The 12,866-nt window shown below is 46.0% G+C and overlaps 1 protein-coding gene and 2 pseudogenes across 6 annotated transcripts in view; 2 read left to right on the top strand and 1 right to left on the bottom strand.

Annotated features, from left to right (window-relative positions):
• The window catches only part of DENND2C (DENN domain containing 2C), a 74,402-nt gene that overhangs the window by 60,505 nt on the left and 1,031 nt on the right, over window positions 1–12,866 (top strand). For 3 of the 6 annotated variants that reach the window (XM_058660084.1, XM_058660082.1, XM_058660083.1), the window contains exons 15-17: window positions 614–655; window positions 1,592–1,697; window positions 12,551–12,790. In XM_058660084.1, the coding sequence (XP_058516067.1) occupies window positions 614–655; window positions 1,592–1,697; window positions 12,551–12,790 (388 nt within the window). The remainder of the gene's footprint in view (window positions 1–613; window positions 656–1,591; window positions 1,698–12,550; window positions 12,791–12,866) is intronic. The other 3 variants (XM_058660085.1, XM_058660088.1, XM_058660086.1) reach the window with 3 other exon arrangements.
• On the bottom strand, window positions 1,892–2,010 carry LOC118758618 (U2 spliceosomal RNA; annotated as a pseudogene).
• Window positions 7,919–10,979, top strand: LOC105941628 (large ribosomal subunit protein uL22m-like; annotated as a pseudogene).

Below are 12,866 nucleotides of genomic sequence, written 5' to 3'. Positions count from 1 at the left end.
TTCACTTTTGTGTCTAAATCCATCTGGGACTTGATTATGCATATTGTTTTTTTTTCATGTGGATAGCCTCTTGTGCTAGTTCCACTTGTTACAAAGACTGCTCATCCCCACTGCTTTGCTGTATTAACTAAAAAAAAGAGTTTTTGTGGGAAATTTCAAACAGAAGCAGAAAATGTTTCCTTTTGTGCCACTCATCCTATTTCAGTATTCACCAAATTCTGACCAATTTTTACATCTATTTCTCTCAATATTACAATATGTGTATAACATAAGGACTTTTTCAGATGTAATCATAATAATACCCTTATCACCCTAAAAATTTAGTGATTCCTTCATGTCAGCAAATTCAGTGTTCAAATCAGTTTTGAAATCAAGTCCATATTGTGCATTTGGTTGATATTTTTTTTAGTCTCTTAATCTGTTGGTGTGTGTACAATTATTTTTTAAGCTTGTAATTCCTGGTTGTGTCGATGACCTTTAAAGATGGGCTACAACTTGGACTTGATTTGTTTCCCATTGCCTGAGTCAAAACATTCTTCCTGATCTAGCAGTGCCTCATGTGTCTGTCTCTGAGTGTCTCTGGTTGAACTTGCCTGGTTCCTTTACTCCCCAGGTGCTGATAGTTGATCTCTGTGCAGACAAGTTCTTACAGGAGGTGAGTGACAACAGAGGTGATTACATAATGTTGGAGGATAAAAGGCTCTGTAGATAATTGGACAGCAAGTATGTGAAAGTACTTGGGGAAGATGACTCAGGGAAGGCTTTTTGATTCTACATTTAGTTGAATTGACACTGTGGCCACCATTCAAGATGGACTTGGAAATTTTGGCGTAGATTTATAGCTGTTTAACCTGAAGAAGGAAGGAGAAAAAAGAATAAATGCCATTCTCAGAAGTGATCCTCCCTTCAGTTCCAGATAGGTTGACCTGGCACAACTCTAATTTAATTGAATCTAAAAGCATTTATTAAGCACCAATTATTTCTAGCTATTCTGGTAGGAAGTCAGACTCTGAGGCTAAGCCTTCAGGCCTTAATAGTGTAACAGCATGGATGTTTGTGGGAGTGGAGGAGAAATATGCCTGAAGATTTATCAGTAGTATCATGAAAATTTGTGTAAGGTACGGCAGGAACAAAAAATTATTCTGGATATTGAGGTCAGGAAGGAGGAGTTATCATTAAAGGCTGCTTATAGCAGTCTCCTGCATGTACACTGTGTGTAGATTTGTAAACATTGAAGCCTGGGATGGACAGAAGGTTGCCCAGGACGTTGCCTTCTTTCAAAATCTGAATGGATCGTCACATTCAAAACCCCATTGGTTCAGGGATAATCTTTGCAATATAGCCTAAGACTTACAGATGAGAGGCATTGAATGAGAGAGTCTTACCAGAAAATTTTATGAAGTGCGCATTTTTTAAAATATAGTTAAAATATGTGTATACCACAAGCATCAAGGATTCTACCCCAATAGGGAAGAATATTTCAGCTAACATGTATACTGAGTCACCTGTGGAATTTCAGGAACCTAACTGGTATGTGCTTGAGACCTTCTGCCTCAGAACCCACATACAAGTCCTGTTTTTGTCTCTTCAGGTATCTGATGAGGATGAAATTCTGCCATCTAAACTTCAAGCTGCCCTGATGCAGATTTTGGAAGAACGAAATGAAATCTTAGCTCAGGAGCAGAGCTTCTCACAAAGTATGGTGAATTACTTAAGCATATTGAGAATGCTGTAAATATGTTCTGACTTCCTGGAACTCTGTTAAAATAGATTGTAGAAAGTGGTGTTGGAGAGTATGCACCTTGAAAATCATTTTCCTTGTTGATCCTCCCTGTGACAGGCCTTCTGTTATTTAAAGACTTTTGTATTAGCTCAGTGCCATTTAATTTCTATTTATTTTCATTTTATTTGAAAGACAGAAATAGATAACTATCTGCCAATGAGGCATTTATATTAAGCTGATAAGAACTGATACTACACTTGATCATAGCCAAAAAGCTGAAATGTGATCTTAGATATTTATATACATGAGTTCATGATTTAAAGCAAAGATTTGAGCCATAGACATACTTTTAGAAATTGCTGTTATAAAAGCTGGGGGACCTGATGTGATGACCCTATAGAATGAGTACAGATAGAAAATAGCAGACCAGCTGTTCAGGGCCAGAGGGGGTTGGCTAGCCCTGATTTTGAGCTCCCTGTTGGCAGGGCTTGGGCTGGGTGGCCTGTGGGCTTCACCCAGCACCTTTGGCACCTGGCCACCCAGTGGTGGGATCTTGACGGGGAAATGGATGGACCTTTAGGTTTAGACCTACACAGCACCCCTTAGAGGGATAACAGAACTGGAGTAGTTAGTAATGACCAATGCCAAAGAACACTCAATGGGGCACACTGAAGCTGAGGCTGGGGGGCCTGCCTGGTGGGGCTAGATCACAGTATTCACCAACAAGAGTCGAAACAGGAGATAGGCAGTGTGGGGCTGGGCCATGGTACTAACCAGCACGCAAGAGAACTGGGTCTGGTGACAGATTCTGTGGGGGATGTGTGGGCCCATCCCTTTTAATCTGCAATTTCAAGTGGTTTGCTTGGAGCTGGGGGTGGTGACAGGCTGAGCTAGGCATGACCATGGAACTACCAACTCTCATGGGTGCTGGGGTTGGGTGCAGGATGGATTGGTCCAGATTGCAGCACCCGTAGATGCACCCAAGAATATGGTGTGGGGTGGACTGGGTCACAACATCCACCTCTCATATATATGCATGTCAGAGGGGGTCTTTGCCCGGTAAGGACCTAGCACCCACTGGCATGGATGAGCTGTGGGTATGGTTGGGGGAACCAGGGAAACTCCCCTGATGGGCTGTTGCTCCTGCTTGTGAGCATGTGACTCAGGCCTGGGGGTTGGTCAGACTGGGCGTGGTAGTTCCAACTGTCCACATGTATATGGGGTGGTTTTGGAAGGGGGTAGACCAGGCAAGGCCAGGCCAACCTTAGCTCACTGGCAAGTGCAGGAGCCAGGCTGGAAAGTAGAGCATGCCTGGCGAGGCTATCATACCTGCTGGTTTGCATGTGTCATGGATAGGAGTGGACTGAGCATGGCCAGGCTGTAGCACTCGCCAGCGAGAATTGGGACAGAATTGGGACAGACCAAGCTGCAGCATCTGATGGCAAAGGTCAAGACAGGGGATGGACTATGCCAAGCAGGGTCAGAGCAACCACTGGCATGCACAAGATCTGGGGCTGAGAGCAGGCTTATGGGATGCACCAGCTTTGTTGTGGTTCCCACTGGTGAGTATGAGAGCCAGGATGGAGGTAGTCTGGGCTGGACATGGCTGAAGTATCCCTCAGCATGGGTGTGGTCAGGCTCTGGGGCAGGCGTGCCAGACTGGGCTGTACTCCAGCATCCACTGGTGCTCATGAGAGCCAGAGTGGGTGTGGGACAGGTTGGGCTAGGTTTCCACTCCCATTGGGCCACATGAGAGCTGCATCAGGGCATTGACTAGGTGTGGCTGGGCTATAACACCCAACAGTAAGAACTGGATTGGGTATGGGCCAGTTGGCCAAGGCTGCTGTTCCTGTCAGGACAGGAGGTGGTCTAACTCAGCCTGGACCACGTACTAACTGGTCCACACGAGATCTGCCATTGAAAGGTGACTCAATAGAAGAGCTCAGGAAACTCCTTTGCCTGGGTGCAGTCCCAGGGATTCAAAGCAAGGAGCAGTCCAGAGGAGACCAGGTTACAGAACCTGCCAGCATATGTGTGTCTCAGGTATGGGGGTGGGTCAGGCTGGATCAGTTCATAACACCCACTGGCAGATCTGAGAACCAGGATGGGGTGCAGTTTGAACTGGGTCTGGCTGATCACCAGCCAGTTCACGTTAGGACCGGGACCGGGGGCTGATTGTGCTGAGTTGAACAGCAATTCCAACCAGCCTGAGCTGGAATGGGAGTAGACTGGGTCAGGCCAGACTGCAGCATCCGCTGGCAAATGCCAAGGTAACACAGGCTATGCCAGACTGCACCATAGCACCCACCAGCACATGTGAGACCAGGACGAGGGGTTGAGACAGGTAAGGGAGTAATGGGGACTCCAGTGCTGGGCCACCACTCATATTGGCGAGCGTGAGAGCTGGAACTAGGGGCAATCCATGCTGGGTAGGGCTGCAACACCTGTTGTCCTAAATGTTAACCAGATTAGTGGGACAGCCAGGCTGGGATAGCTGATTTTATCCACTGATAAAGGCATGAGCCAGAATAAGGGCAGGCAGGTTGGGTTTTGCCACAACATCGGCTGGCAAAGTGCTGGCACTGGGGTCACGTCCTGTCAAGCTAGACCACAAAAACACCTGAAGAGTGAGATCCAGGGCAGGGAGTGGGTCCAGTAGAGGGGTTGTGGGCTACTCTCTGATGTGGTGTAACTCCTGCTGGTGAGCATGAGAACCAGACTGGGGGTGTGCCTGGCTGGACAGGCGGTAGCACCCCCTGGCATGAGTGTGTGCTGGAGAGTGGAGTAGGTTGGGTTGAGTTAGGTTTCAGTGCCCAGTGTTGTATACGAGATCCAAATGGGATGTGAGGCAGATTGGATCAGTCCGCTGCATGTATTGGCAGGCACAGGAACCAGAACTGGGGGGGTGGGGCGGCTAGTCCAGTGGGAGTTATTGGGGGTCACTCTAACTGGGCTGCAGCTCACCTGTGGTACGTGAGGGCCAAGCATACGTTGTGAAGGGCTGGGCTGGGCCACAGCACCCATTGGTTTGCTAAAGATGGAGGGCAGAACAAATTGACCAACTACCCCAGTGAAACTTCACAGCAAATTTCTGGGCCAAAGGAGACTCAGAGGTGGACTATGACAGCCAATTGGCCTCAGAAAGATTTCTTCATCCAGGGAGCAGCAATCTGAGCAATATCTCAGGACACTAATATTCCATACAGGCATCAGCTCAAATCCAGCTGGTCTACTTCTCATCCAGATCCCTGTGAATGCATCTGGGAAAACAGTGGGTGATAATCTAACTACTCGGATCCCTGCACCCACATGGGTGGTCTGAATGAAATCCTTGGCTCCTGCTTTGGCCTAACCCAGCCCCAGCCATTGCAGCCATTTGGGGGAAGGAACCCATGGATGGAAGACTCTCTCAAACTCTACATTTCCAATAAATACGCCTAAGGGGAAAAAAAAGTGGGAGGGGGGACAGAGAAGCCAGCTCAGTGGTGTATGAGGCTAGTTCTCTATCTGCAGGCTCCAGCATCCCATACAGGCTCTGGTTTGTGTCCTGGCTGCTCCATTTGTGGTCCAGCTCCCTGCTTGTAGCCTGGGAAAGCAGTGGAGGATGGCCAGATTCTTGGGCCTTTTCACCCACATGGAAGACCTGGAAGAAGCTCCTGGCTCCTGCCTTCAGACTTGCCCAGTTCTGGCTGTTTCACTCATTGGGAGAGTGAACCAGTGGCTGAAAGATGTGTCTCCAGCTGTGTTCCCTTCTGATGTAGCTCTTCAAGTAAATAAATAAATAAATCTTAAAAGAGAGAGAGCAAGACAGACATTACAGGACTAAGCCCTCTTTTGGTTGGGGGTAGTATGATTAGGTTTTCTACACTTGGAAATGGCAGCTAGTGAAAACGAGAAAAGCCAGGAGTGTGACATTCTAGAAGCTGAGTGAAGAAAGGACTTCATGAAGAGTGAAGAATTAGGCCAAAAGTTGCAAAGAGGTTGATTACGTAAGATGAGGACTGAGAATTGACCAGTGGGTTTCACAATGACTAGGACTTTTGACACCCTTATCATAGCAGATTGAGTGTAATGGTGGGATGAAAGAGATTGGAGAGAGTTCAAGAGAGAATTGGAATGCCTTTGAACTTATTTTGAAGTTTAAAGTGGCCAGGAATAACCAACACACTCTTGAAAAAACCAAAACTGGGGGACAGGCCTTGTGGTGCAGTGGGTTAGCCTGCTGTGTGGAATATCCACATCCCATTTATCTGAGTGACTGATCAAATTTCATCTCTGCCTCTGATCCAGGTCTCCTTTGTCAGGTCTCTATGCTTCCCTCTGTCATTTTCCCTTCAAAAAATGTAAGTAAAACTTTAAGAGGAAAAAAAAAATTCAAGGGGTTGCCATACTAGACATCAAGATTGCAGTCACTATGATTTCTTTTTTGTGCAGAAAGAGAGCAGTGGAAAGAATAGAGTTCACATACAAAGGAAAATTTAATTTGTGTCAGTATCAGCATTGCATGTCATGGAAAAAACATGAAGCATTCAATAAGTAATATTGGGATAATTCTATAGAACAGAGTTGAAAATGTATCTATACCTCGCAGTTTATATGAAATTCTACTGGATTTATTTTTAAAATATTTATTTATTTTTAAAGACAAAGAAAGGGAGAGGCACAAAGAGAGAGATCTTTTTACTTTATTTTTAATGATATTTACATAGTTCAGAAGAATGAATGCCCATGTAGACCTCTGATTAGGGTGGGAAGGGTTGAGGTATAGGGGAAAGTGGATGGGACCATTCTTTACAATTCTTTATCTTCTTCCTGAATCCGAAGGGGGGAGAGATGGGGAGAAGCCACACCCAGCATCCTAACCACATCAGTACCACTGGGGATGGGGAACAGCCATTCGATGTTATCCCAGGGTCCCTGATGTAAATAGAGCATACTCTCAGAGTACTGCTCAAGTGGTTTCAATAGTTTTGAAGTGTTGATTTTGTTGCTCCAAAGATGAGAAAATCCTTCCAAGATCCATTGGCTGATATAGTCTATCTTAGAGTCTCCATTTGCCCAGATACTTGCTATCAGTGCTTGGCTGGGAGATTTGTCCAATTTGTTCTGCCCTCCATCCTCTGCTGTGGTACTAGATATCCTCTGCAGGCCCCAATGTGTTGTCATATCCTCCATACACGTTGGGACATGCTGTCTACTGTACTGTCCTCAGCAACTGAGGAGGACCAACTCTGACATATGCACTCCATGTTCAGACTACAGATCCTGCAGTTCTCCCTGTAGTTGGAGTTCTGAGTCCAGCAGTTCAATTTGGAGGGAGGTCCCCAGAGAAACCTCATCTGAGGTGACCCCAGACCTGACTGCTGTGTGTGCCAGCCAGCGTGGAGTTCGGCTCAGTCTGTCACCCATATCAGCCTGCACACACACTGGTGGTTGCAGTTGGCAGGTCAGTTCTGTCTCCAGGAGAGATTGTCTAGTGCTGATTCACTCTCCAAATGACCAAAACAGCCAGGGCAGGGCCTGGCTGAAGCCAGAAGCCAGAAGCTTTATCTAGGTCTCGCACATGAATACAGTGGCCCAAGCATATGGACCACCTCCTGCTGTTTTCCTAGGCACGTTAGCAGGAAGCTGGATAGGAAGTGAAGTGGCTGGGACTCAAACCATCACCTGTTTGGATGCTGGCACAGCAGGCAGCCACTTAATGTGCTGAGTCACAGCACTGGACCTAGTTACACTGGATTTAAATGCTTAAATAAATTTTTTAAAAATGTTTTATAAACAACAAAAGGATGTTTTTCAAAGGTTATTTTTTGAAAGGAAGAAAGAAGTTTTTTCAAAGATTTATTTTTATTGGAAAGTCACATTGATATAGAGAAGGAAAAACAGAGAAAGATCTTCTGTCCACTAATTCACTCCCCAAATGGCTGTTATGGTTAAGGCTGAGTTGATCTGAAGTCAGGAGCTTCTTCTGCATCTCACACGTGGGTACAGGGTCCCACAGCTTTGGGCCATCCTCTGCTGCTTTACCAGGCTACATGCAGAGAGCTGGAAGAGAAGTGGAGCAGCTGGAACAGGAACCAGCACCCATATGAGATCCTGCACTTGTAGAGGGTGGGTTAAGCAATTGAACCATTGTGCCCAGCCCAGAAGGACATTTTTTTGAAGATTTATTTATTTGTGTAGGATGTGGGAAAGATGGCAGCTGCTGTTCTGGAACAGCTGGATGCCTAATGGATGCAGAACCTGAGGACCAGGAGAAGCTGGCTTTGGGGGGAATCTACCACTGTCAAAGCCAGGTTAGAAGACAGCAAAGATAAGATGTGGGATCTGACAGAATTGCTAAGAAGAATGTCCATTGACAAGGCTTTGGCTCAGGTGCCATTAAGAGACCAAAAAAGGGGCCACAGATAATTAAGGAGGTTCTCTTAGAAGCACAAGATATCGTGGTGAGAGATCACAATGTGAAATTCAGGTCCAGTTTAAGCTGCGGTCTTCTCAGGGCAAGGCCAGGGCCTGAAATAACGGCAGAGGATGCTTTGGGATCATGGAGGAAGTGTACTGCCATTGTTTTGTGATACTAATGGAAGGACCCCCACCTTCGTGTGAGCCCTCCAAGATCGTACTTGTCCACGCCAAAGTCTGCATTCAGGAGCTTCATGATTCACACTCTGTGAGGGGGATTCAGATCTCACCTTGCATTTTTTTTTTGCCATTTCTTTAAAAATCAAAAATTTAAGTGATTTATTTATTTGAAAGGTGGCGTGGGAGAGAAAAACAGAGCTGCATTAAGTTTAACAGGACTCAGACTGGTAATCCGATAAGGGATGGTGGCATCACAAGTGTTGGCTTAACGTGCTGACCCATAACTCTGGCCCCAGAAGCAAATATTTTTATATCCTAATAGTACTGGTGAAGAATATTTCAAAAGTAGTCCAGACATAAAGGAAAGTTTGCTTATGTTAAATCTTTTTAAAATTCCTTTTCATAAAAGGATACCATGAAAAAGATGAAAACAGAGGCCGGTGTTGTGGCACAGCTAGTTTAGGCCACTGCTGGCTGTGCCGGCATGCTACATGGGCGCCAGCTCAAGTCCTGGCTTCTTTACTTCTAGTCCATGTCCCTGCTAATGGTCCTGGGAAAGCAGCAAAAGATGGCCCACTGTATTGCTAGAGTTCAGGCCTTGGCTCCGGCTCTGGACTTGAGCATTCTGCTGAGGCTGACCCTGAGAGGCCATGACGATGGCTGAAGTAATTGGATTCCTGCCACTCCCACAGGAGGCCTGGATTGAATTCACAGCTCATAGCTTTGGCCTAGCATCCCCAGTGATTTTCAGGCATTTGAGGAGTGAACCAGTAGGTAGAGGATGCTCATTCTCTGTCTCTATCGCTCTTCTTGCCTCTCAAATAAAAGTTACCAAAGAAAATAATCTTTTTTTAAAAAAAATGTTCGATGTTAATTTGAAAGCAAAAATTATAAGAGGGAGAGAGGGAAGGCGAGAGAGCGCAGGCTTCCATCCACTGGTTCACTCCCCAAATGCCCACAACAGCCAGGGCTGAGCCAGGCCAAAGCAAGGAGCCAGGAATTTCTTCTGGGTCTCCCATGTGGGTTCAGGGTTGGGCCGTGTTCCACTGATTTGGAAGTGAAGCAGCCAAGATGCAAGCTAGCACCCATGTAGGATATTGGCGTTGCACGTTGTAACTCACTGTCACAATGGTACATCCCAGATCATTTTTCATATAATGTTCAATGGCATACAAATCCTAACAATGTGTTGTTGGGCTTGCATATGAATGTAGTTGAAGTATAGTGGAAAGCAATGAAATGATAGACAAAATTTCAAATTCTCTATTGGAGAGTAAAATAAGAATGCTATTGAAAGGGAATCACTTGGGAATTCAGAGATACTTGTGGCGAGTGATTAGATGTTTATTTCATGGTTAACCTTGTGACATCTTCTTACATGTAAAAGAATATATGATGGAAAAAAAGAGTGGAATTTCCAGAATTCAGTTCTAAAACTTTTAAAAAGATAAAGATGTAACGGGGCCTGGTGTGGTAGCCTAGTGGCTAAAGTCCTCACCTTGCATGCCCAGGATGCCATATGGACACCAGTTTGTATCCCGGCTGCTCTACTTCCCTTGCATCTTTCTGTTTGTGGCCTGGGAAAGCAGTTGAGCATGGACCAAAGCCTTGGGATCCTGCACCCGTGTGGGAGACCTGGAAGAAACCTCTGGCTCCTGGCCTCAGATTGGGTCATCTGTGGCCATTGTGGCTACTTGGGGAGTGAACCAGCAGTTGGAAGGTCTTTCTCTGTGCCTCTCCTTCACTCTGTAAATCTGACTTTTCAATAAAAAAAATAATTCTTAGGGGGGAAAAAAGAGCTGTAACAAAGTAAATACAAGGGATTTAGTGAAGTCTTCCAAGATATTTTGCTGGGGAGGAAAATGGGCAGTGACTGGGTGGGATGGGAGAGTGGGGCGGAAGTGTTGATGATGGATGCAGGGAGGGGCCGTCTGTTGGCACTGCAGGAGAAAAGGGATGTGAAGGCAGTCTGTTGGACAGAATACAACAAACCTAGATTTACGTCAGAACCCACCACAGGCACAGGAAGAGACCTTAGACGTTGTCTTCTCAGCTGCTTTCACTGCACAGATGTTGACAGGCCCAAAGAGGCAAAGTGAGCCACTGACTGTTCAGCTGATGTATGATAGATAGGTCACGTCCCTCATTCCTGATCCGGGTGGAGCCTGTGGAAAAGAGGTATTGTGAAGGAATAGCAGTGGATAACCATATGCATATGGAACAAAAAGGAAGAAGCTTAACTGATGTGAGGATTGAGTCTAGTACCTGAAAGGCAGTAAATTAGGCTGTTATAGTGGTTTGCAGCCACGTGGCATGGGTCCTACATTTGCATTCATGAGATGCCATCATCCCAAGGAATCCCTTTGGTCTTTGGGAGCCTCAGTTTCCTCAGCTATAAAATAAGATAATAATACCTACCTCACAATTATTTTTATGTTTGTACAAGTACCTAATACGGTGCCTGCTACGTCTCTAATCTCTAAGCACTCAATCATTTGTTATTCATGTGGAAAAATCATGTGTGACATGAAATGGGAAAAGTTACAGGGAATCAGATTTGGTGGGGGAATATAACTAATTAGGTTTTAGAAATTTTTCTTTCTATTTACAGTTTCTGAACTTCCAGCTGGAGTTTGATATGGTGAATTGTAGACGAATGGGTTTTAGGTGCTAATGAGACAACCAAATCACAATCATTCGTAGGTAATCAGAAAGTATAGAAGGGGAAGGAGCAGGGCCACAGATCGGAGGCTGGAAATGACTGCTGTAACCAGCTCCATTCTGATGCCAGTGAGCTCTTTAAGGCAGGCAACTTGCACAGAAGTCGTCTTGAGGGTGGTGCTGAGGAGGAATAGGGCAGGAGCACAAACGCTCAGGCCTCCTGAAGCCTTGGCCACACCTTCAAGTGGGCAGCACAAGCATTGCCCAGCCATTTCCTAATTGGTTGAGAGACCACCGGTGAGGAAGCTTTTGCCTGTAGGTTCCCGCCCAACAAGGAGGGGTCAGGGGATGCATAAAATCCCAAGGCCTTTCCTCAAACCTTTGGTGTCTCTCCCTCTCTCCTTTGGATAGGCACCCCACTCCCAGCTCTCTGTCAGGAGGTGCTTTCCCCTCCCTTCTTCTTTCCACTTCCACCTGGTCATTTTGCAAATAAAACTCCTCTGTCTGTAATTGATTCCTGGCTTTTTATTTCTATATCAAGCTGAGGAAAGAGCTCAGTAAGGAGGAGCCCACTGACTTGTGGGAGAGACCGAGGAGATGGTCAGCACAAATGCAGCCTGGAAGCTGAAGGAGGAGGAAAAGGGAAAAGCAGAAGCAATTGGGATGGTTCTCCCTGGTAGCCTTTGAAAAGGCAGTTCCAGTGAAGTCACAGACGTGTGGCCCAGGCAGGGCACAAGATACTGGTGGAGGAAACAATGAAGATAAGGAGATAAGCATTTGCTTTATGCAGATTTTTGATAGTACACAAAAGCCTAGAAGAAGCATCACTGGATTTTTTTCTCAGTCCTAAAAAAATAAATAAATCTCCCTTATTATTTCTTTTTAAGTGAAAGGCAGATTTTAGGAGAGAAAGAAAGGTCTTCCATCTACTGGTTTACTCTGCAAATGGCCTCAGGACTGGATATGAGCTGATCCAAAACCATCAGCCAGGAGCTGCTTTCAGGTCTCCCACCTGGGTACAGAGGCCCCTGCTGCTTCCCCAAGCCATTAGTAGGGAGCTGGATGGGAAATGGAACAGCTAGGACTCAAACCCATACCATATGGGATGCCATCACTACAGGGGAGGTTAGCCCACTGAGCCACTGTGCCAGCCCTTTTTCTCAGTCTTCATGTTTTTAAAGATGTATTTATTTTTATTACAAAGTCAGATATACAGAGAGGAGAAAAAGGAAGAGCTGTCCGATGATTCACTCCCCAAGTGGCTGCAACAGCTGGAACTGAGCCAATCCGAAGCCAGGAGCCAGGAGCTCTTCTGGGTCTCCCACGCAGGTGTAGGGTCCCAAGGCTTTGGGCCGTCCTCGATTGCTTTCCCAGGCCACAAGCAGGAAGCTGGATGGGAAGTAGAGCTGCCGGGATTAGAACCAGCGCCCATATGGGATCCTGGCGTATTCAAGGCGAGGACTTTAGCCACTAAGCCACTGTGCTGGGCCCTTTCTCAGTCTTTAAAGGCCTGTAACTTCTATCACCAGAGCCAGTGTTCAGAGATACACAAACCTTAGAAGAATTTTTCTTTTATTTTTACAGCAGATGTGACACTTGACTCTCTGGTATCTGAAGCATTTGTTCGATTTTTTGTGGAGCTAGTGGGACATTACTCTTTGAACATGACTGTCACCGAGCACGGGGAACGTGTATTCCAAAGGGAGCCATTCCGGAAGTCCCACACCTCCCGAAGTGTACGCCACTTCCTGGATCTCTTCATGGAGACTCAGATGTTTGCAGGATTCATCCAGGACCGAGAGCTGCGGAAAAGTGGGGTTAAAGGTCTGTTGTACAGTTCTCCCTCCCTAGTTAATGAGTGCTTGAACTTTGAATTGGTTCTTATGTAAAGTGTTTATTT

Source organism: Ochotona princeps, chromosome 2 (assembly GCF_030435755.1).
Source record: "Ochotona princeps isolate mOchPri1 chromosome 2, mOchPri1.hap1, whole genome shotgun sequence".
Lineage (NCBI taxonomy): Eukaryota > Metazoa > Chordata > Mammalia > Lagomorpha > Ochotonidae > Ochotona > Ochotona princeps.
Note: the sequence above shows the minus strand (reverse complement) of the source record. Positions and strands in the feature narration are given on the sequence as shown.